This window comes from Emydura macquarii, unplaced genomic scaffold (assembly GCF_026122565.2).
Source record: "Emydura macquarii macquarii isolate MOO-44397 ecotype Brisbane River unplaced genomic scaffold, CSIRO-AGI_Emac_v2 contig_1119, whole genome shotgun sequence".
Taxonomy (NCBI): domain Eukaryota; kingdom Metazoa; phylum Chordata; order Testudines; family Chelidae; genus Emydura; species Emydura macquarii.
This window is the reverse complement of record NW_027131256.1, coordinates 8,631,062-8,656,713: the sequence shown is the minus strand read 5'-3', so window position 1 is coordinate 8,656,713 and position 25,652 is coordinate 8,631,062. Positions and strand designations below refer to the sequence as shown.

The following is a 25,652-nucleotide window of genomic DNA, read 5'->3' as shown; positions in this document are numbered from 1 at the left end:
CTATCTAGACACACAACCAATGCTTGTTTCACTACATACATTCGATCCATCCTATAGTCTAGGTTGGACCACACAAACATTTGTGTCCTAGAACAAAATGTTTGCAAATGATGATCTGCATATACCACCACCATGATAGCAGTCAATTAACTAGTTACAACAGGACTAAGAACTTTCATCCATACAAAGCCAAACACTGCTACTCCAACCAAATGTGATTTGGTGAGAACCATATCTTGGCTTTTCAGTCCCACAGGCCTCAACAAGTGGAATAGCCATCAAAATAAGCTATGACATTAGCTTCCTAACACAAAAGCCTCAGTTAGACACTTCCTCATGGAGAATTTGTTCTACCAACTGCCAGGTCCTCTTCTTATCTGTGTACAAGGCCAAAAGTTAACAGGAAAAAAGTCTTTCAGACTGTCTTGAGCATATTGTGTTAAATGACTAACTTGAGCACTCACGTTTGAAAATGCTGGCCTGTTGGTTTAGTTGCACTTTGTACATTGTGTAATTCATGTACACTAAAAACGGTTAGGTCAAAAGAAAAAAAAAAAAGTGTTCCAGGATGGGATAAAGAGGACAGTCTGTTCCAACAAAACTCATTCTCTGTTGGGCTTTCAGCATGACAAACTTCAACAACAAGAATGTTTTAATAATAGAGGGGGGCAATTCAAGGAGCCCCATAATAAAGTATGTTAGTATGCAACCTGGTTATGAAGTAGGAGATTTCTGTACTTGCTCAAACACAATAAAGTGAATGAGAACTAATAGCAAAACCAGCATTATCTACAGCTTCCTGGATATGCAAACGGACCAACACCCAGACACCTTGAAAAGCACGAAAGTTGGATAAACTAGGTGGTCCCAACTCCTCTAATCCCACAACACATCTGCATGTCGTCAACCATAGAGTGAAACTGCTAAGGTTTCAGAAGTATACCATAGACACTGAATGGCACAGAAGTGAATCCTTTAGTTGACAGTGTAATATCACTACAGCTGGACAAGTATTGTTTTGGTGAATATTTTAATTCCAAAAATATGCAGTTTCAGATCAAAAAATTATTTGTGAAATCATGTCAAGTTCAAATAGTTTCAAGCAAACCAATATCAAAATGTTTCAGGAAGGTCAAAATGAAATGCGTCTGACCTGACTTGAGGATTTTGATTTTTCGCACTTTTAAACAAAAAAAGTAGGTCTAGGCAGGGGTGGTGATGCCCCCACTTCTTAAAACTCACTAAGGATGTTCAATTTCCCATCTCTGCCTGATGTGGAGAAGGAATTTGCATTTTGGTCTCCCACACTGCAGGAATGTCCTAGCCCCTTACCAGAATATCCCATGCCCCAGGGGCTCTCTCAATTTCTCCTGTTGATGCTGTTCCAAGTTCAAGTCTCTGATCCAATAACTTTATTTATTTACTTAAAGAGTGAGTCTCCCATGTCCTAGATGTGTGCCCTGACCAACCCACAGGCTACAGAGTTAGTCTCACTTTCCTTGATCCAGTGATTTGTTCATGGTCAATAATAAATGCTAACCCACAGACTTATTGAAGTAGGAGCTGGGCCGATTAACTACTTACTTCTAAGAGGAAGTCAGTAAAGTCCATTTTTACCCAAATCAATTGCCAAAACAAACTTGTGTGACAATCTTGATCTGAACTGAATATTTTAAGTGATGATTCAACAAGTGATTAATGTACAGCTTGCCATGGCATCCCTTTTTCAGTTCCTCATTTGAAACAGAATATAGACCATACATGCCACGAAAGAAAAACTGCTGAATGAGCAGGTTGCCATAGAGTTCTGAGTTGTACTTTCCCAGTTGTTGTCAAATCAAGCACACCACATTGCACAATTCATGGGGTGGGCAAGGAAGTGACAATGACAAGCATAAGCAAAGGAAAGACTTGAACTTTTGTGAAGCAGAAATTAAAGCTGCACTCTTGGCTACTGTCTTTAACTGAAATATCTAGAAACAGCTTGGAATCCAACAGGCCCTTTTAACTGCAAAAGTTAAGTGATTGAGGGGTAACTGCCCACCTAATAGGGCAGATCTCTCCCCCAGTGCCTCCAAAACCAAGTAGTTCCACACCATCTAATTCATAGACGGGACCATCAAAGTCATCTGGTCTGACCTCCTGCACATTGTAGGCCACAGTATCTGACCCACCCACTCCTGTAGTAGACCCCTAACCTCTGGCTGATTTACTGAAGTCCTAATACCATGGTTTAAAGATTTCAAGTTAGAGAATTCACCATTTACAATTTGGCTTGATTTTCTGTTGGTTCTGAAGCCCAGGTCAACTCCCTGTCTCCCTACGTGCCTCACACATATAGGTGTGTGCCAGGTGAGATGGAAGAGAACTGCCTACTAGATAAGCAACAACTGCTCAGATCCCACTCTTCTAGCTCTTGGAGAGAGATGCTATTTAATTAAAACCTGTATATGCCTTCCAGAGTGCATGAGCAAACTTGCATGGTCAAAACTTACTAGACTCAGCAATAGTTACCTCCCCCTTGTCCATTGCCAGAACATATACTACCAAGACCTGTGCTATCTGTATCACATTCTAGCCTGAAGCCAGGAGTGACTGGCCTCAGGGAAGCTCAAAGCACCAATTAATATTGGAGCAATCTCACTATAGTCTCAGCTTTCTCCCTCCAACACACTATCCCCAAAACAGGAAAAACAGCAGTTGGAGACTGTCAGCACCAAAAGACAGCTTCTTGAGCGCAGGCCTAGGCTCCTTGACAAGAATGCTGACACTTTACTCTTCAGGGGGAATAAGGGGATGGGAAGGGTGTGGAGAGCAAAAGGTGTGACAATATCTACTGATGGTATTCTCCCATGAGAAATGACCCCAAAACATCATCTCTAGAACCCTGCTGAGTGAGAAAATTTCAGCTGGAGAAGAGGTTGCATCGGTTGCTACCCTGACAGCAGATTCATGTTGGTGGGGGCAGGAAGACCAAACACCTCAGTAAAAAATTCAAGTGAGCAAAGACATGCTAGATTAAATATGCTGTCCATGCCCCAGATGAAACTGCTGTTTGGGAATTCAAGTGTTACAATGGTAGACAACTTTTCATTGCTATCACAGGCACAGCGTAAGACAAATTCTTAATGGAATCAGTCCCATGTTTTCTCTCCAACATTCAGATCACCTCCTTTCCTATTTAAGGCACGTCTACATTTAATGCTATACCTGCACCACTGTAGCTGTGCTACCATAGTGCTTCCATGTAGACACGGAGAGTCTCCCATCAGTGTAGGTAATCCATCTCCCTGAGAAGTGATAGTTAGGCCAATGGAAGAATTTTTTGTCAATTTAGTGCTGTCTACATGGAGGTTTAGGTCGGTTTAACTATGCTGCTCCAGGGTGTGGCTTTTTCATACCTCTGAGCAATGCAGTTAAACAGACCTAATTTTCTAGTGTAGACCAGATCTTACTCTATTGCAGGTCATTTCCATATCAAGACGACTTGTAAAAGTTTTATATGAAAAGAGGTCAATTTAGGAGCCACTTGCCAATGGTTATAGCATCCTACTACAGTATCAATAGCCAGTGGATCTCTGCTTGCGTAGTACCTTCCCTACAGAGGTCTGAAATCCTAATGGCCCTGTTAGTGTCATAAGGCAACTGAACCACAGAGGTCATGTGTGCCCAGTAGGAGTAAAGGTAATGTTACACTTTAAGGTGTGTAATCCTCACTCTCTAATCACTACCATAGTGTGGGATTACATGTGTGTGTGAAGTCAGAAGACTCCTGGCATAGACCCTTTGTTGCATCACTTTTTTCAGTTTGACTTCAGCCGTCAAAGCAACTCTCAGCAACACCATGTTGGGCAAAAACTCAAATTGTAAGTCAAAGAACAGTAGCAGTGACTATTTTAAATCTATTCTGGGTCTCGCATATAGGATTACTGCACTCAAATTTAATCTTGGAAGGAGATGCTATATTTAGAGACTGATGCAACCAAGACAGACACAGATTGGTGGCATCAATAACTTCTCATCTACAGCAGGGTGAAGAAGTGACATGAACTTCATGGCTATGATGGCTCCAGCAGCAAGGGGAAAGCGTTAACTTTAGTTTCTATAGAGAAGTCAAGTTTCAGACATGCAGGATTATTTATCCATCAGTGTAATAAGAAGAGCAGTATGAATTTCCTTGTGCTACTTCATCAATACACTATGATTTACATCACTTCTGCTGTTTTAGTTCTGAGCTTCTCTTGAGGTAGATATGAATACTACAGCCATTCACTAGTGGCTACGCTGAAATCAGAGAAAGTGACCTAGGATGAGATTTCAATTTGAGACTCCACAGGCAAAAAGGTCAGCATGCTAACCCATTGCATAACCCAACTACTCTTGTTTCTCTGATGCTTGCAGTACTGTCTTGTGGCAGCAATATTGACAAGATTGTCGGAAAGGACCAACAGGCTGCAGATCATGTGGCTGCACAGAGGGAGAGAGAGTGTGCTGCTCAACCACATTCACTGCTTATGTGGTATGAGGGTGTAACTGAAAGCTGAGCAGTGCTCAGCCTCAGACTAAAGCCGGCCAGGTCAATAATTTAGATCTGTTCAGTGCAATGAAGCCACCTTTGATTAGTGAGACATAAGGCAAGAACCACAGGAAGTGGTGGTGACAGAGCCAGCATAACAGCTACAGTTCTGCATCTAGGAAGTCCAGGGAGGGGAGGGTTGGCAATGACAGGGCTGACTTTTTTTAATCCCTTCCTCCCTGAGTGCAGCAGTACCTGCTTAAATTGCTTCTGTAGCTGTTATGCTGGCTCTGTCACCACCACTTCCTGTGGTTCTACACTGGGGGAGAGGGAGGAGTGAGACAGAATGGGACCCATGTAGTATCCTTCCTCACCTCACCTGTGGATGAGGACAAACCACAAGAGGCCAGGCAGAAACTGAAGCTGGCAGAGCAGCTGCAGAAACATTTGGCTGTTTGCTCTAACCTCCTTCCTCCCAGTCCCTTCACCTCAGCTTCACCCCTGCTCCATCCCATCTTCCCATTTATGACTGGGTGTTGCAGCAGCCAGTCCTGGAACATACAGTGGGGGAGGCAATTCTGATTCAGTCTCAAGTGGAGCACAGCATCTCATCCAAGAGGTGAATATAGCTGAACTGCTCGGTAAGAGTGGCCATAAAGTCATTAAATTTAAACATCCCTGTAGGGGAGAAAATACCAAAGAAACCCACCAAAGCAGCATTTAACTTCAAAAAAGGGAACTACACAAAAAACATGAAGCTAGTTAAATGGAAACTAAGACGAACAGTCACAAGAATGAAATGCCTACAAGCTGCATGGAAACTATTTTAAAACCACCATAATAGCAGCTCAAACTAAATGTATACCTGAAATAAAAAAAGCAAGAACTAAAAAATGCCACCACAACTAAACAAAACAAAAACAGGCAGGAAGAGGCAAAAAGTCCTACTGAGGGAAACAGAAAGCAGCATAAACTCTGGTAAGTCAAGTAAAACAATAGAATTATGCAGGCCAAAAAAGAATTTGAAGAGCAACTAGTAAGAGACAAAACTTTTGCTGTTCAGTGTTTGGAAGGTTTCTTACTTGTAATGTACTTATAAACTTAACTGCTAGAAGCTGGGATTGGATGATGGGGGATGGATCACTCCATAATTGCCCTGTTCTGTTGATTCCCTCTAAAGCATTGGCAATGGCTACTGTCTGAAGACAGGATACTGGGCTAGATGGACCACTGGTATGACCCAGTCTTATGTTTAGTTTATCCCCTTCTATCTAACCAGCAGCTCAAAGAACTAAGGACTAACCAGGACATTTGCCACCATCACAACGTTCACTCTGCTTGTGAGTTCTATCCCTTTCCCCTATCCTTTATCTTGTCCATTTAGATGGAAAGCTCTCCAGGGTCAGGACTGCCTGCTGTTCTGTACAGCATGTAGCACAAAGGGGATCCAATCTTTGTTAGTTATGTATTATCGGATTAGGAGCAAGGACTTGATTTAGAGGTGGAGTTGCATCTTTTCCTCCCTGACTCAGGGCTTGTTTATACTTTATGCTGCAGCAGCACGTCTTCACTGAAGCACTACAGTGGCGCAGGGGCAGCTACTACCTACATCCATGGAAAGGGTTCTTCTGTTGGTGTAGGTAATCCAGCTACTCAAGAGGCAGTAGCTAGGTTAGGAGAAGAATTCTCCTGACACCCTAGTGCTGCCTACACCAAAGGTTAGATCATTTTAACTGTGTCGCTCAGGGGGTATGGATTTTTCACACCCCCGAGTGTCAGTTATACCAACCTAATTTCTTAGTGCAGACCAGGCCTCGGTTCCCAATTGCCTTACTCTTCCACATGCCTATGCTGTTCCCAAGAACCTCCCATCCCTGTTGCTGTCATCCCTAACCAGAGGCTTCCTCTGGCCACTTCCATTTCATGGGCTTCCTCCAGGGAACCCTTATTGCTGCCAAAAATGGGCAATTCTTACCAGACCCCCACTCCGAGTCCCAGTCACTTCTTGCTGGCCAAATAGGGGCTTCTGCAGTTCCATGCTTAGGGCTAACGAAGTGTAAGGAGAAGGGAAGACTATCTGTTCTTCCTCCCAGCCAGCCTGCAATGTACTGCTGTTTCCCCTAACCTACATCGAGGTGTCCTGATTTATGAGTTACATGCATCTTTAGTTGCAATGGGGAGCTCAACCAAGTAGGTCCATGGGGGAGGTTGGGGGGTACAGATGTTCTCCGCATAGATTTGATGCAAGTATCAATTCAGAGGCAAGTGATTATATCTGACACCTTCAAGAAGTCATGGGATCTTGTACCTTCACTGACAACCATACAATTCAATAAAAGGCAGGACATCAATTGAAAGCATGATCCTGCTGGGTAAATAGTCCACAACCTGTGCAAGTAGTTCAATAGCTGGTAGTTGGAAAATTGGGAGACTTAACAGCAGATCATTCTAACTCAAGAGAACCAACAGCACTGGGTTCCAAAGCCAGCACCCCAGCACAAATACATGTAAAGAAACTAAAGTTTTGCCTGTAAGTTAAAGCATAGCTGTCTGCCACCTTCTGGAGTTGATGTGAAAGTGCAAGTGTGTGTGACTCGTATCCAATTGTAAACCTGTAATAGTTTTCAAATTACAGTAGATTTTTGGGAAACAATACCTTCACAAAAGATCATGCTAGAGTGGAATAAAATGTTTTTGAAGCAAAAAGATCACAACTAGAGTAGTTGGATTCAGAGTTTTAGAAGACTTTGTAGAAGAGGAGAGACATGGAGAAGACAGTTGAGACGCTACTACAAAAAAGGCACAAAGGAAAAATCCAACTAATTCTCTTAACATTTAGAGGTGCATTCGGCACTGAATTGCGGCTCAAACAACTGCTGACTCTTCCCTCTCCCTCCTCCTCCCCCCCCCCCAAAATTAACAGCCCATGTAGACAGATAGCCGTGGACAAGTGACCAGGAAATGGGAATGCATTGTTTGAGAGATCACCAAGGGATGGAGAAAAGGTAATTTTAATTAGACAGAGTGACCATTTCACAAACATATCCATAAGCTGGGTTCGGTAAAGAAATATCAAAAGACTGAAGATACCTGCATGGATGAACTGAACACATAGGCGGTGGAGGAAGATGGGGATGATTTTCAATTGTAACTGTTTTTTTGACATGATCTTGACTAATATCTTCATACATGTGATCTACTGTTAAAGGCTGCCGTTGCTGAAAAGAAAAGAAATGTGTAGTAGGAAAAGTGTCAAACAGAATCTTTTCCTCCTATTCAGGAAGTTTGATAACAGTAAAATAGCATTTTTACACGTATCTGCGCTATCCCTGCCTAACGGACCTCAAAGAGTTCTATAAACTAAACATGTAGTACTGAAATCGAAAGTGGCAAGCAACCATAGGGACAACAGGTGAAAAAGGGGATTTTAGTGACAGGGCAAATCTCTACTCTTACTAAAAATGCTATAGATCTATAGAATCCACACAGAGCAGACATAATACTGCATTGTACTTCATTTATAGTACATTGGAAAACTGTGAGCTGAACCTGTGGTTCCAAAAATCTAGGTATTTCTAGACTGAGGCTATGTCTACACTGCAGCACTAATTCAAATTACAGAAAGTGATTTATAGAAAGTGCTGCAGACTGTCCACATTGCAGTGTTTGTGCTGGTTTCTTGCATCCACACTGGCCAGCCTTAATTTGAATTAGAAAGCAGTGCAATGTGGGAAGCTATCCCACAGTGCAACTAGCCAGAGAGGCTGTTGTGAGGAGTGTCATCATCCCAGGATACAGCGCTGCTTCCCCCACCCTCTTACCCACCCCCAAACATACAGGAAAAGAATTTTCATGCTGGTTTTTTACTCCCCCGATCACCATTGCTGCAGGCCCATGGAGCCAGCTGAACTGTGCTCTCATTTTGAACGTGACAAATACATCGCAGCTTATCCTGGATTACTTTAGAACTGTATGCTGTTTGCCTTTTACGCTCCCCCTACTACCTCCTGTATATTGCTTGCCTTTGATTTTGATTCTACAGGTGTCTGTAGAATGTAAGATAAACAACAACGGAGTCAGTTAGCATATTAATACAGTGATACAAATGTTTCCATTTCACTGATGGAAAGCATGATATAATGTATCCACATGTGGCACTGTGAATAAACTCTTAAGAAAATATCAATTTTCATGATTGGCCACTGAAACAATGTAGCAAAGAATTTCCTCTCACTGCTGGCATTTAAAAGCCTTCACCACACGGGGAGGAGGGGTGGGTGGTGAAATCTTTCAAAGGGACAGACTTTAAAAGGGCTAAACTTTCAAAGGGACAAATCTTAAAGGGACAAACTGCAAAGGGCTTGTTGTGTGTGTGTGTGTGTGTGTGTGTGTGTGTGTGTGTGTGTGTGTGTGTGTGTGTGTGTGTGTGTGGTGGTGGGGGGGGGGGGATGATCTCAGCTTGGATTTTAAACCCATTCACGGCAGGAAATGAAGATTTAAATCTTCCCGGGGCTGCTTTGGGGGAGGGTACTGAAATGGGGCATCATGGGATACAGTCTGGAGGCCAATTAATTCGAATTAAGTCCCACTGCATCCACACTCACACTAATGTGAATTAACTGATGAACTTCAGGCACTAATCCACTTGCAGAGGTGGTTTTATTAATTCTATTTTAAAGGCTCCTTAATTTGAATTAACAATGTGCAAGTGTAGACACAGGAATAATTAATTTGAATTAAGGGACTTGAATTAGAATTAAGCCACCAGTATAGACAGGCCTGAGAAATAGATCACTAAGCCATCAAACTTACAAGATTCCATAGTCTTAAATGGAAGAATGCTTCCTCACTCATCTGTTCTACTGCCTCTGTAACTTGGCCCCTACACCTGCTTGTTTTGCTGACAACAGATTTACTGGTTTTCATTCTTGTTTACCCTGCAGAGCTACCAGCTCAGAGAACTAGAATCTTTTCCTTTATGTGCACTGTCAGAACTCATTACTACCAAGATCCAATTACAGGTTCATTCAAGGTGTGGTGAGCTTGCTTTTATGTATTCTCACAGGCCCAGTAAATCTTGGCTGAAGTTCTGACTATACAATGATCTGCTCATTTTTCCCTTAATAAATATGTATTTAATCAAGCAGCAACAAATTAACATTGCTACCTTAACTGGTGAGTCTAAACACTGGGAAAAACACCATTATACCTCATCATAGCCAAATAACCACAGCCTTGGAGTTTGGTAGTATTTGTCATAAGTGATGTAGAGGTCGTAAGTTCTGGTCTGCAGAATGGCATCTTCCCCTCCAACATCAGATTTAGCTTTGCTAGCTTCTGCTATTTTTCTTGTATCAAGAGTTGCCTGAGTTAAGATTTAAGATAAAAAATAAAGTCAGTAGCAATAAAACAAATATTTAAACAGTATGCCTCTATTTACCTTTGCCCCAAACCTAAAAAGACCACCTAAAGACCATGGAAACGGACACTGATCAGAGTACAATATTCACTTATAACAAGCAGCTGTGCTTTTTAAAGTCTCTTAGCAAAGGCATTTTTTAAAAAGACAGTTTAGCCATTTGACAGTGTTACCAGTTTGAGCACAAGGTAGGAAGGGTGTTATGCTGAAGAGGTGGTAGAGAACAGTTCACTTACATCATCTGTCTCCAACAGCCCACTCTCTTCATATTCTGAAAGAAGAGAATGTCTACAAGTTCATGTCAAGCTTGTAATTAGTGATCAGAAACTTAAATATGCACACCCAAGAGTGTTTCCTTAAGATATGCAAGCATCTAATATACATGCTTTATCTAAGTAGGCTTCCTAATCTTCAGCATCATTAAACAATACCTAGACTCTAATACTGTAAATCTGATAGAATGTCTAATGGAGCCACATGGTATATTCATTATGGAAACCTCTAGGAGGTTAGCATTTTTCACTGAGTGGGTTTTAGAAACTGAAGTTTGTGTACTAAACAGATGCACTGAGCTGCCATGTCAGACTTAACACGTCTATTCTGCTGCCTACTGGCCTAATTTTCCAGGCACTGACTCTTGTGTAGTCCAGTGAAGTTAATGGAGTTGTGGTGGTGTAAACCCAATGTGAAAGGAGAATCATGTCCAACATGTTCTTGTTGGGCCTGTTAATAGGCATTACATGGAAAGAAGCAGTAGTGTTTTCTAGAGTATGTTACACTGATTAAATGGCTGAAATAAAGTGCATCCTATCCAATTTAAAGGGAAATACCTTCCATGTCGGCTGCTTCCTCTTCATCTTCATCATCTTCACAGGATGCTGACTGTTCTGGTAGTTTTATACTGTCCTTTTAAGTTAAATTGAAAGCAAGTGAGAACAATGCTTTAAAGACACTTGGGTTTAAGAGATGTGCTATACCATTCATCTGCCTTGGAAAAATCTATTTACAAATGGGTATTTTCAATTTATTCTTATGAAGCCAATCAACATAAGAAAATGGATATTCATTTTCATTTAATATTAGCAAGTACCACATTCTCAACAATTTAAAAGTATTTTGAATGGATTTTTAATGTTGTACAAAGTTATGCAACTTATTTATTCTCTTGCTTCCAGATCAACTTTGCTCAGGCACAAAGCCAAAGGAGGACTCCTGTAACTGCCCATGTTGTAAATTCTGCTCTGAAAATGTATCTACTCTTCTATCAACACCAACATAGAGACTATGCAGACAGAGCATAGCAGGTGAGGCAGTTTCTCAAAGCAGAACAGAATCTAGGTAGCTCAGCAGCATCACACAGACAATACAGCTAGCAGGAGTAAAAAGTTGTCAGCAATGAGAAGTGTGATTTGAAGATATATGGAGCAAGTCAATTTAAAGGAATCAAGTACAGTTATACTCAACTAAGTACCTGGTTTAAAGCCTGTCAGTACCTTAAGAGCCAGTTGTACAATAATTCCATATTTCTTTTTAAAGTCATGCAAGATTTTCAGCTACTCAGACTTTGATCCATAGTCTGACAAGTCTGAGATCCAGGATCAGAAAAGGGATATCCTGGGTGTCAATGGCCAACATTCCTGTTTCTATATGGAACAGGTTCTAATGTTTAAGGTTTTATACAAGCTTGCTAAGTGCATAATAGGATGGCATGTTTGCACTAAGTATCTAAGTTATGAAGTGCTTTGAGATACAGTACCCAAGTATGGAAAGCATTACATAAAAGCAAATCCTGTTCTAACATTATTATACAGGAACACTGGGCCATCAAGCCAAATACCTTGCAAAAAGCAGATTAAAAAAAAAAATCTGATGAAGGTGAAATCCTCTCCACACAATGCACTATGTACAGTGCAGATACCTATTCTTTTGGAATGTAAAGTGACAGGCATGCCAAGTGCCATGTACAAGACAATGTTGTTGGCCAGCTACAATATATCTGTAAGTACTGTGGGGGGACCATCATAGGTGCTGGAACTATGGATTGAGGGGTGCTGCCATACCACCCGACTTGAAGTGGTCTCCATTATATACAGGGTTTATAGTTTAGTACAATGAATCTCAGCACCCTCACGATAAAAATTGTTCCAGCACCGCTTGGAACCACTGAATTGGACTGCCACAGGCACCTCTATCAATTCTCTTTTCCCTCACTTTATAAAACAGATCTTAGTTTCAAAGCTTTTAGTTTCAAAGAAGGCTTCCAACTGCAGTTCAGTGGTACAGCTCCATTTTTGTCAGGTTCCTTTTTAAGAGACATTTTATGTTTCTATAGATGCCTTTCACCCAATAAAGCTTTTTAAACATATACATGTAATTGTTGAGAAAGGAAAGGTTCATGCCATCTTAAGTGCCTCTCAGCTTTCTCTAAGGCTGAAGTTCTCCAGGTTTCATCTCTACCCTATGGTGACTTGAGAAGTATGGTGGTAGTGAATAAAAATGAACTTAAGAGAATGAATTTAACTACTCTAGTGCCTCAACAACTGGGGGTAGACGTCTGGCATACATGTGAACTTGTGCAAATCAAGATGCACCTTCCCTAGACTAAAGGCACCAGGGTTTAAAAAGTATATAAAACTTGGTGATAAGGTCTAATTTACCATATAATAGGACTTATTTTTAACCTAATAATTTGAAAACATTCTAACAGGTCTGCAAATCTACACCTCAAAGTTGAGTGAAATCAATTTTTAGTTTCTAGATGCACGTGAAATATGAGTGAATGTGTATGCTGAATGGAAATTCTTCAGATGAACGGTGCCTCAATCCATAATAGGAAGGGGTACATGCATACACTGATATTATAATGGGGTTACTACTGTGGTTCATAGCTCACCCCACCTTCACATATTTCCTGGCCTTTGTATTGGTCTTTTATGGACAGAATTAGCTTATATGGTTACTTAGAAACCCTATCAGACATCTATTGTACTTTAACCTTCTAGTATATTAAGTCAATATTCACAAGTTAACACGCACCTTGCTCTCCAGTGTGATCTCCTTAACTGCTTCTGTCCCCCCTGCAATACCTGTTGATTAAACATCAATACTGAAAATAGTTAAAATTAGAAGAGTTTATTAAATCTTTGTTGTCAGGACAGTACAAATGGTGTGTGTACACACACGCACGATGACCCCATCCAAGGACAGAGTTTTTGTTACAAAGCCGCTGCCAAGTTACAGAGGTACTGAGAGAGGTCAGATCACTGAAGGAGTGAAAATGGTTTGAGTATTTTTGATATTTAGAGAAGGAGGAAACTTACAGGCCTATTCTCAAATACCCTCACCTTTGAATGTAAGGATCGGCCTTCTCAGGCTGTATTAAAAACAAACGTCTGCTCTTAAAAGAAAAGTATACTCCTTTCAGCTATGGAAGATATTCCGCTAAGCACTTTGGAGTTAGGTTGACTACAGTAGAATCAGGTGAACAGTTATTTTTAGTTCGAGTTTCCCCCCTTAGGGGGGCAGACTTCTCGAAGTGGATGCCTTTATCTCCATGACTAAAGCTTTTGGATTTATGTGAAGAACTGATCTCTATAGACTGCCGGTCTGCAATACAATGAGCCCTTCACAATCAATTTTCTATATTTAACTATAGTTTCCTTTGGCATCCCAATTTATCTGAGTGCCCTGAGATACCAATGAGATAGGTACTTTCTAGTAGCAAAACTGAGCCTTTGATCTCTAGTCCCAACAGCTCACCTCAGGTGGGGAAATATCACAGTAATACCAACCCTGTTGTATCACTACTTAACTGAGCTAGTCTTAACTGTTGCACATCACATACTTTAATTCACTGACAGGAGAGGTCAGTATGCCATTGTTCTCCAAATAAGGTGAAGAGAATGGTGCTTTTATTTTCTCAGTATCTCTTTACTTACAAGTTTGGCCCCTTGCATTTGGGATATTTTCCCTACCAAATATGCATATCTATAGTGCTTCTCAAAGGACTTTGAAAGCATTAAGCATCCACACCTCTATGAAATATTATCTCATTTTACAGACTGAAACAGGCACAGAGAGGTTAAGCAATTGTTAAATACCTGTTTACTCAATGTGACTTAACCAGGAATGTAACTCAGGTCTCCCAAACTAGCTATTAAAATACATCAGCAGTTCCCAAACTCTACCACATTGCAAACCACCAACATAAAATGTTACCACCTGTAGGGGCAGGGCTGGGAAGGGGGAGCATTCACCACACTGCTTGGGGGGTGGGGCCGGTGCTGGGGCAGCTCCTGGCCAGCCCCCCCAAGCAGCAGGTAGATGCATACAGTGGTACGCATACCACAGTTTGGGAACTGCTGAAATACATCACACATGAGAAAGTTCAATTTTAAAATTGAACTTTCTATATTAGTTAGCAGTGGCAAGTACTAGAAAACAAGAGTTTAAATACCTGCATTGTGAAATGTGTCTACCCATCCCCCATCACCATCATCTTCTTCTATAATTGCTTCCAGTTCATCTGAATACTCCATCTGTTTACACCGCTTGTAGCATGGCACTGCAAAGATCAGCAAACTCTTACAACAAGTAAAAGGATAACTGCAATCAGTTAGACACTATACAGAGCAGAGAGAAATTCACCTTCTGCAAAGCTTTCTGCAGCGAATAAGCTTCCCCCAGTCTTATTTGCTCTATGTGGTATAAGGATTTTTTTTTAAATGGGTTAAAATACAAATTTAGACAAAACATCTTTCCATATACAGTTTCAGTACATTTGCATTCATCCTTCAGAACTTCTAATAGCAAAGTACCTTAATTATTCATGTGACTTTAGTGCAGGTGAAGGCAAAATGATACTTAGAGGCTAGTTAAATATTTCAGGCAGTAGTTACACAAGTGTATAATATTTTTCTGCCACCTGTCATTGTGCCTCAACCCTGATCTGTAAGGGTCAGCGGAGTTTGAGTCTCCAGGTTTTCTGAGAATACCAACCATTTGGGGGTATCTGGGCTTATCTATTTGTTTAATGTGTATCACTGAACAGCTTTAGTCGGCTGAATTTGAGAGGGCAACTTTACATGGAAGTCTGACCAGCAGCTAATTAGTAAAAGTTTATCATCAGTCATGTAAGTGACAGATCAGTTTGTCACCTGGAGAAGTGCTATTAACAGTAACATGGTTACTTACCAAAATTAGTTAACTCTGGATTGAATGGTTACAGATGCATAAGTTGTGCTTGCTAAAATAAGTTGTGAATAAGTGTTCATATCTGATTTAAGACAAAACTGACATTTTCTTTAACATAAATAGCATGATTATGTCTGCAATACTCCTTTTACCCAGCCCTGGAGAACAGAATTAGCACACAGGCTACACTTCGTAAGCTGACTAGACCTTCCAGAAAAAACAGGGCATGGGGTAGGGTCCTCTAGTTTTCATTTTGAATTCTCCCTGGAAACTGGTTAGTAGGATGCCCTGTGACATCTTTTCCACAAGTGTTTAACTTAAATCAGAGGTTACTGGTATACTATGATCCCAGATGGCTAAGCACAAGAAACATGAAATCCTGGATTTTCTCCTTCTGAACAGTGACCACAAGACCCCATAGAAGCTGCAAGTAGATCACTTTTAGTCATGCAAAAATTTTTATGCAGGCAATAGCAATGACTGCAACTGCAGGCAGTGCTGAGGGATGAATAATTCAATTATGTCCTCTGGAGACCACAGGGTATTCCACTGGCCCATTGAGGATTTCTAGTCTCCAGAATGGGTAAGTCAAAGTGTGGAATGCCACCTTCTCTCAGACCTTCAATTACATAGTTTTTGCCAACCAGAACTGAGGGGGCTTCATTGGCATTTTTGCTATAGGCAATGTATGTGTCAAACTTTGTTTCTTTTGTGAAAAGAAAGCTTCTCCACAGTTTTGGCAGAAGTGAGTTTTCCTCTGTTACAGCAAGTCAGTCAGCACTATCATTATACAATGCTTTAAAATTTGTGACTATCAGTTGAGCTCTTTCATAGCAGCATTCTGCAGTTTCACTGGTGATCTGAGTTACAGTTTGCATGGGACTAAAAGTCAGTGCTACTAAAAGGTATTCCAAAATGCTTTACTTGGTAAGCTGGGAAGAATCAGAAGATCCAGCATTGGGGAGGATGATGAAAGAATAGTTTGCGTCCCTGCTAACCATTATGTATGAGGGATGGCTGGGGGTAGAGGGGCAGCAGGAAGAGGGGAAAGAGGAGGAGCACGCTAGCAAGGAAGTAAAGAGAAGGGGTATTTAGTGCATGTTTCTGGATGAAGTTTTCATTTTCAAAGTAGGAACTACAATGCTGACTCCAAGTACATTTGTCATCACTGAGCCTGGAGATAAAGATTCAGTGAGAACAGATTCTAGATACTCAAGTTCAGACAATCTGCTGCTCGTGTCACCACAAAATTCAAATGCAGAAGTATAATAAGGGAAGGTTAGTTTCTACCATCAATTTTAGGGGTAATGCAAGATTCAGGTGCACAAGCATGTTCCAATAGACCTGCAATTCCTCCCCTCTCCCTGCAGTAATTTGGAAGAACTGTACTGCATTTACTTCTACTAAAAGTCAGTCTTACCATTTTTAGTTACCAAAAACTGTTTGTCTGTTGGCAGATAAGCCTTGAACTTTAATTCTTCTCCTGCAGCCCTTTAAAAAAAGCATACCACAAAAAAGTGAGAACTTATTTTGTAAATAAGAACTCTTATTTTCAGTCTGTGGTCAAAAAACAAATACCACCTCCTGCTTCTGTTTAAGATCAGTAACTACTACATACGTAGTAGCAGAACTTGAGATATACTGCAAAAACAATCTACCTCTTTGCAATTTGAAATATACCAATCTGAACAGTGATGTGATCCCAAGTGGGTACAGGAAGGAATTGAGAAGTATATCTAAGAGCTTTCAGCTGAATCACTTCACAATCTACTGAGACACTTGCTACGCTGACAACCCTTTAGATTATTTTCCAAGACAAAAACTCTAATGTGGACAATATAAAATAAGTAGATTTAAACAAATTATGTTCTAACCACTTGACTTTTTTTATGATGCAAGACCCCGTTAATATGTATACGTTTTTTGTACAGTCTCATTGCATTCCAGAGAGGTAAAAAAGAGCCTTCTGAGAGTGATTATAGCATGTATATTCAGAGGCTGACCTGTACTTTAGCATCTTCTAATCTATAATTCAGATGGATATGGACTCACATGATCAAATTTTAGTAGTTTAAGTTATTGTTTTAAATATGAATGTTACCTAAAGGCAATGACTTCACAAGTAACCCCTTGTTGTTAGTTCAGTGATTCCCAGAGAGAACATTGTCTCCAGACTTCAGTTTCCCTATGGTCAATGAAGCCAAAAAAAGGGAGACTGAGCCTGCCATTACCATTAGGGACTGAAAATATTCATACCAGAGTGGTCTGTTTTCTCTACCTCCTCACCAGAGAAGCCATCTTAACTGTGGCTACAAATGATAGCTAATACAAAAACCTCCCTCCAAAAGGGACTGTCTTGGGTCATGCCAAAGATATCAACAGCATAGGCTCTACCACCAGAGTTTGTGTCTAGATTTAAATTCTCATCTACATTAAATTGTGATATACTAAACATTTTTGCATCTGATGCAAATGTAATTGACAAAAAGCTTGCTGTTCCTCTAGCTTTCTGTGCCTCTTACTCTTTTACTTACCATTGCCAAGTAGGACAGTGGTGAACTAAATGGTCTCCAGCTGCCACAAACTGTTCAGGGTAAAAGAAAAAAATGCAATGCTGATGTACATAGTATAAAGAAACCCTCAAACTTGAGCAATATTAACATTTCAGTTGTACAAATCACATTTTTGTAAGTGTGTTCAATGTAATCTTAACAGCACTTAACTGCTTTTTTTACTCCATTTCTTTAGCATGATTTCCTCCAACTCATGTAAAGGGGCAATGGATTTCTTTCATCTGGAGGAACCATGCTGTAAAGAGAGTCATAACTGCAAAGATGGATAGAATTTCCAAGAATTTTCTGTCTACCTTATGGCAACCTCAAAAAAGTTTATGAAAATTTACCAGGCCACACAAAAGTATTTGCTCACTCCACCATGAAGATTTGGGGTGGGGGGGAAGGGTGTGTGTGTGTGTGGAGGGGGGGGGGGGAGAGGGGGAGGAGCCTGTTTTATTTGCCATGGGGAAGTTTACTTTCTCCTACATCAGAATTTGACAAGGATGCTTTATCAAAATGAATACTTGTTATAGTTAGTGGAACAGGCAAGAAGAATTTGCCTGATATTTAATTTTTGTAAAAGTTTTTCTTTTTAGAAAAGCTAACAGAAGTATTTCCCCATTCTCAGATTTTAACTAGAAGTTCTTAAAAAAAACCTTGCCCTGCAGTTTGCTCAAAAAAAACAACACTGCAACATGAAGAAACTGAAAGCGAATCGGACATCTACATGCTGTTAAAGCTGAGGGAAATGCAACTGAATAAATATTTTAGTGTGGCAGTGTCCCAGAGATGTCAATCATGAATGGATACCAAAGTATGCTAGGTGCAGTGAGTGAACACACATGGAAACAGGCGTCTGTCCTGAAGAGCTAGATTTTAAAAACTCCCTTTTAATAAACTTTTCAGGAACTGAGTTATAGAAATTTCTTAATTATGTTTCTAGTATCCCTTAGAGATATTTTAAAACAGTATTTAAGAGTTACATATAGACAGAGTGAATATTAATGCAGTCTGATCCAGTCACCTATTTGTCCCTTTTTTCCATTCAATGTGAAGGAATAGCTGAAGTTTTAAAACCACAGTGAATTTGTTTTGCTTGTTCTTTACAATGTTATGTAAATCCTTTGCAAAACTAATATCTGTTATTCCAACTGCTTTCCCATTTTGATCTTCTACTTTACAGTAACATGCTACTCAGCTGACTGAAAGCCATTGCAGAGTGGCTTTACAGTCTATAGTATATAGACTGGCCAACTATGTGCTCCGAAATAATGCAAGTCAGCATAATAGAAAAATACCACAATATTTGTTCAGTATGGATGAATAGATTTAATCCATGGAAAAGTCATTTCCTCTTTATAGGAAAGTGTCTTGCAACTGACCTCCATGAAAAATGAAGTTTTACTATAATGGAAAAATCAGCTAAAAAAGATCAGGCAGGACGTACAAAGCCATTCACTCTTATACTAGAGAATTGTGCATACTATAGAAAACTGCAAAATTCCTTAAAATCCTGTATTTGTATAAAGCACTAGAATGGACTGTTCGTAGAAATGTAAAAAACAGGCACATTCTAACTATGTAACTGACACTGTCAAATGATAAGATGTCATTTTGAAGTGTTTTCTTACCTAGGTTAACACTGTACATTACTAAAATGAATTTTAAATCTCATTTGCTTTTCATCCTTCAGTTTTGACACTGAAACTAAGCCAGTTAGTTTCACTTTCTGATTTCCATGCAGTTGTCCCTATGAGCAGATTTGTTTTCACAATACTGCAGGAAAATGTTTAAACACCTTTAAATATTTTAATACAAATAGTTTTCAGTACATTTACATTTAAAATTTTATAAAATTAAGTCTAGTGGTGTCCTTTTGAAATGTTACTAGCAATGATTTAACAGAATACTAATGTGTCAACCAAAAGAGTGCTAAAATGAATTAAAATATCTGTAGATATACTAGAAACAAGAAGAGACAGGATAGGAGTTCAGCCAGGTGATGCAGTGGGTAAACTAGCTAGCTAGTAACCTCTGGATTAGACCAAGCTTTAGTCTCAAGTTACAAAACTGACATAGAATTAATCACAATTTGCCGTTAGCATTTCAAAAAGACCAAAGATTGGAACAAAAATGCAAACCTGGAATTGAAATGCATTAGCAAGTGGTGCAAGTTTGCTCGTCAGCAAAACATGTTATCTGGCAGTAAGCACTGCTTAATTGCTTGTCTGCCTTACAGTTCAGACACACTCAAAGAACACATGAGCACTGTCATTAAAGAGACAGCCTTCTCACACACCTGACAGAATTTCTCTTTAAATGATCACTATGGGGTAAGAGCTACAACTCCTAAAATGATTAGGAATAGTGAAGTTAGATTTTTCAGAGGCACGAATGGCAATTAGACACTTAAAAATCCTACCCTAAATCTGTCAAGGCACCTAACCTTGGTGCAAAGATTCACTACTTTACTCCTTTGACCAGCTACTTCAACATGGTCTGTTTTCATAGAGGAGACATCCTGTTAAGAGAACTACTTTATTAGTTCATTTCGATGCACAGGATTCCAGCTGCACACTCCCTCCCACCCCCTCAGAGAAAAGGTAAACTTTTAAAACCATGGAAACCTACCAAGTGGCCAAACAAAGAACAAAAAAAAACAGTTCTTCCATAGAGCTAAAGATTGAAATAAATTCAAACACATCTGAAGATAGAGTAGAACCTCAGAGTTACAAACACCTCGGGGATGCCTATGCTTATGAAGACATATCAGAGCCCTGGTTCTGACTCTAAGATACCTGTCACAGAAGGGCTAACCAATCATGGAATCCAGAAAGGCAGAGTTAAAATAAAAAGCCATAACAACTCTTTGAAATCCAATTGCTAAGATATATGGAGAACACGTGAGCTCTCAACCTCTTGTGAATCACTACTCTTGAGTCTAGAGACAGTCACTCTCCTCACAAACCCCACAAGAAAAGCGTATGCTATACACCACACCAATGGCCCATTAAATCTAAGATCCTGCCTCTGTCATTGATTTATACCTGATGCTGCAAACACCAAAGACTCCCCAGATGGTGCATGTAGCCAGCTGAGCCATAAGGGGAACACCTTCTAATTTGACATCCCTGTGCAGTTTCTTTGCCACAGATGATGGGGCAAAGTTTTTTTGGGGGTTGCCATGAAGTTAGAAGAAAATGAATGCAAACTACCTCAAAAGATTGTTTAGCATTGAACAAATTGGTTCATTCTATAGGACTCCAGTGGGCTATCAAGAACTATTTGGTAAGCAGAGCACTCCTCTGGCATGTAGTGTAGCTCAGCTGAAAAGTCTCATGTTATCCTAATAACGGTATCTTTCTGCCTCATTTATTTTCCTATACTATGTGTCTGTCTTGCCACCACTACTTTCATTTTTGTCTGATTGGGTTTCCTTCCTTCTCTCTGCATTTGTGTCTTTATCTTGCCTCTCCTTCATCCTCCCAGCTACCATTTTACTCTTTTGTAGTCTCTGCATAGGGCATTTCAGAGACAACAGCTTTCAATCACTAGCAATTTACACAAAAACAGGAAGAAGAGGAAAACCAAACAGCACCATTGCACTCTATACAGAGAGGAAACAGGCCAGGATTTTGTAATTCTTGTTTCCTTTTACAGCAGACTCCTTTGTAAGCTGCTACTGCTGGCACTTACCTGAAGCATGGCTAAGTTGGGGGCAACCTATAGAGGAGTGCAGGAAAATGACTGTACATGGCACGTGGTCAACAATATGTCGTGACTCCATCACACACTCAGTAACAGAAGAACAAAACATGGTGGGAAGCAGGGGCTGTTCTCATCTCAGCAAGTCACGGAGGTCTCTGGATTGTTTAAGGGAGGGGGAGTTTTCAGTCCAATGAACTCTTTCCTGCTCTGACTCCAATGCAGAATGGAGCTGTTGACCCAGGAAAGTTAAACAATTGAACAGTGTTCAGAGCAGGGTGGGTTCTGCCTCAGCTATATTAGAATGACTGGGGCCTGTGCCTCAAACCATTTCAAGAGGAATTCTGTTGCTGACGGACTGGTATTACTATCCCTCCAAAAGCAGAAATACTTTGCAATAGTAGTAGTTATCACATCCCTCAAATTTTTACTAAGGCTATGTCTATACTGACAGCAGCAAATTCGATGCTGTCAGATCAATTTATCGGTTTCGATTGAGTGGCAGTGAAGACATGCTCAATCGATCCGGAAGCTGATCTAATAAAACCACCTCTCCAAAAAGCATAGCACTGAGTCGACAGGTATGCAATTTAAGACTGATTATAATGTTATGTCAACTTTTACCACAGGTTACTACTATCTTCCTAGCTTCCTCAAGTACATTTTATAGATTCTGAACACTCACCTCTTCAGGAGTGATGACTCCAGTTTCTTTAAACTTTGACTCCTAGAATAAAGAAAATTCAGAAATATTTACATCTCCGTTAACATTTGAATCCCACTCTCCAAGGCTGAAGTAGGATGCATGCTTGGCTGAAGAGCTACTGCCTCCACTGCCAGAGTTAATTGCCACAGATGCATAGCATTGGGCACAGACTTGACTGGACATCCACAGACTCCACAGTCTGAGGATGTCCAAGTTATCCGTTTGTGATGCCCCTCTAACAAGGGAGATGGAAAAAAAGCAGTCTTCTCCATATAAGCAATACCAATCTCTCCTCCTCATCCTCTCCAAGGATGAAAAATTACATTTTTTCCCTTCATCCCCAGGTTAAGAGTATGATTCAAAGGAGACAGGCGAAATGCTTGCTGCACTACTGCAAGACAAACTATAAACACTACTTGCCAGTGAAAATTCTACTTTTAAGAGCTTGGGAAAATACAGAAATCTGAAGACTTTATGGCAGTGCATTGTGTTACCATATCAAAGGCTCAGAACGCAATGACCTTAGGACTCATCCCCAAGATACATCATGCAGCACATACAAGTCTGGGCTCCTGAGAGTGAGTGGAGCCAAAAATAGACTGGCCTGCATCCCCTCAACCTAGTAAAGTGTAAAAAGCTTAGCTTCTTTAGAAGACAAGATTACACTTATACCCACTAGGGATGCAGCATTTTTAATATCCCAGTCCATCTGTAGTAGACAGAGAGCCTCAAGTATAGGCCTGGTACAAGTTCTGAACCAGAGTCAGCAATAGTTATGCTATGAGCAAAGGTCAGACTCTGTCAAAAGCAGATGCTTGCCTGCAAGTTCACTGTCCGGTACATGAACTCTGCACCAGTATTGCTAAAACACACTGACCACGTCACTACATTCTTGCATGCTAGCACAAGAACACTCCAACCTAGCACACGATAAGATGGTTTGACAGAAGTGATAATAGTGATATTTTGCCTGAAACATCAGGAGAAAGTTGCCTCGCCTTGTTCCTAACACGTCACAAAACACGTAAGGTGGTACGCAAGTTGTTTATCCCAGATTGTTTGTCTCGGTCCATAAATGTTAGGACGCCTCAACTTAACCCTTTGTCCAGCCTAGGGGGAAGCAGAAAGTCCTGCCGCTCACTAAGTTGGCCCATTGTCATGGGCATACATGTATTAAGCGTACCATAATAGACAAGGGATGGATCACTTGACGATTATCTGTTCAGTTTATTTCCTCTGAAGCCCCTGGCATTGGCCACTGTTGGCCAACAGGATACTGGGCTAGATGGATCATTTGTCTGACCCAGCAAGGCCTCACTTACATACCCATAGCACGTATAGGGCACTAATACCGTGCGTTGTCAGCAATAACCTGGCTGAACACCTTCGCCACTGAACAAAGTCTGTGGTCTTGTTGGGTAGTTTGATTGAAGTCTGCTGTGTGGGCTAGCTGGACAGAGCCTGTGCAGCACATGGAGGGAACACACATGCAGTCAACAACTGACACCACCATCCACTTTTAAAAAAAGAGGGCTTTGGATTAACACTCCAGTCTCTCTCAACAAGCTATTCAAAGTGCAAGGATTGCGCACAGCATGCATCTTCCTTTAATACAATGTGTTACAGTGGTTAGAGGGGGAGATTTTGAGTTAGAACTGCTGGGTTCTATTCCTAGCACAGCAAGTGACTCACTTGATAAACTTAGACAAGTCACTTCACATCCCTATGCCTCAGGGCTGGTTTACACTGCAGAGTTAGGTCAATGCAAGGCAGCTTCCAGGCAGGGAACAGGGAGGCACTAAGTCCTGGGTGACTTCTTTGGCACCCACCCACCCACCCCCTCCCTCCCTCCCAGTGAGGAACAGGGCAGGGAGCTGCCTGCAGAGCTGAGAGACAAGGCTCTCAGCTCTCCATTCTGCCCCCCTTAGGTCATTGGAAGTGCTCATAATGAGGACATGCACTACCAACGCAAGGAGGGTCATGTGGACATGTAGGTCACCCTAACATATCTACACTAGAGAGGTAAGTCGACCTAATATAGGTCGACTTACCTTTCTAGTATAGACATACACTCAGTTTCTGTCTCTTCACTTACAACCACAGTGATGGGTGATGTTACAAAAACCTGGTTAAAACATGGACAATACCACAATATTTACTTCACAGGGGCAAGAAAAAATGGTTCATGAATGAATGATGCTATACAATGGTCTACAAACAAGGATCTCTGATGTGAAGTACATACGTTGTATTATAGAAGCCTGAAGTGATCAAGAAGATTGGGTTTTTGTTTTTTCCCTTAAAAAGAGTTCCAGTAGAAACAACTCTTCAGAAAGCAGATACTAAAAAATCTGAAAGCAAAACTCTTGTTTTCATTATGTGGACTGATAAAAATTCAAAGACTAAACTGACAGCAAGAGAAGAGAGAGGGGATTTTGGGGAAAAAAAATCCTCAACTTTAACACATGGGATTATTAGCAAAGGAGGCAAGAATACTTTGCAGTAGGACAGCTACATGCAAGACCACAGACAGAAGTGTCTGCCTGTATTATAGCTACATGAAGCCCAGAAGTAGACAGAAGCATTTGCATGTGTTACAAGAGTTTGGCGAGTATTGATAGGTCTACACAGCTGCAGGTGTCTAGCTGCCGGGTAGATACGGCCTTATTTAAATGCGTTGTCTACACACAACAGTTGTACTGCATGAGCCACACACCGGTATAGCAAGAGTATTACAACCGCCCCTCCCTCGAGCACCGACTCAGTTATACCCAGGTGCTTCCACCTGCATAGTTTAGTCCTATAAAGGAAGGGGAATAAACTATACGGACACAAGGCACCTTTCCACCCAGGAAACTGCATCTGTACCAGCACAACCCCTCGTGTAAACAGGCCAGCACAAAGAGAAGTCACACCCCGCACCAACAGCTGCGCCGGCAGCAGACCGGTCATCGACAGCCAGTCACCCCCAGCCCGGGCCGCTTACATGGCTAAAGGCTCCCCGGCCACTGGCAGCCCATGTCTGGGTACGAGCCGGGCCCCTCCCCCCCAGCGTCCCGGGCTGCGCCCGCCGCCTCCCGGCCCGCAGCAGGGCGGGCTCCCGGGTGTGACAGCCCCGCACACCCCGGCCGGGGCCCCGCCGGCGAGCGTTTCGCTGCTCTCCACAGCCGGCCCCGGCCGCGAGCGGACAACGCCCCCGCCCAGGAGGTCCCACCGGAAGGCGGGAGGGGGAAGGCCCAGCCCCCGCTCGGGGTCAGGCTGCGGCGGCCCCGCCGGCCGGTACCTTGAGCACGGGGGTGAGGTACTCGGCCACCTCCAGCGCCTTCCCCTTCACCGTGTTGATGACGCTCTGCATCCTGCCGGCGCGCGGCGGGCCCCTAACGCCCACAGCGCCGGCCCCGCTCGCGCCTCAGGGACTCAGCCTGCAGCGCCCCAACCGGAGTCACATGACCGCTCCCTCGCCCGCCCACACACACACACGTGACTCAGAAGCCCAACCCAGCCGGGCGGAGACGGCTTTATGCCCGTGCGCGGCGACCCGACTGCCGGATACAGCCC

At 41.6% G+C, this 25,652-nt stretch overlaps 1 protein-coding gene across 1 annotated transcript in view; it reads right to left on the bottom strand.

Annotated features, from left to right (window-relative positions):
• ATG3 (autophagy related 3) overlaps positions 1 to 25,593 on the bottom strand; it is a 30,909-nt gene extending 5,316 nt beyond the window's left edge. Inside the window, exons 1-10 of the mRNA XM_067546108.1 lie at positions 25,378 to 25,593; positions 22,074 to 22,115; positions 17,663 to 17,712; positions 16,549 to 16,619; positions 14,392 to 14,499; positions 12,972 to 13,021; positions 10,766 to 10,841; positions 10,172 to 10,206; positions 9,726 to 9,881; positions 7,607 to 7,734 (exon numbers count right to left, since the gene is read on the bottom strand). Of these exons, the coding sequence (XP_067402209.1) occupies positions 7,607 to 7,734; positions 9,726 to 9,881; positions 10,172 to 10,206; positions 10,766 to 10,841; positions 12,972 to 13,021; positions 14,392 to 14,499; positions 16,549 to 16,619; positions 17,663 to 17,712; positions 22,074 to 22,115; positions 25,378 to 25,449 (788 nt within the window). The 5' untranslated portion in view covers positions 25,450 to 25,593. The remainder of the gene's footprint in view (positions 1 to 7,606; positions 7,735 to 9,725; positions 9,882 to 10,171; positions 10,207 to 10,765; positions 10,842 to 12,971; positions 13,022 to 14,391; positions 14,500 to 16,548; positions 16,620 to 17,662; positions 17,713 to 22,073; positions 22,116 to 25,377) is intronic.
• Positions 25,594 to 25,652: the final 59 nt, after the last annotated feature.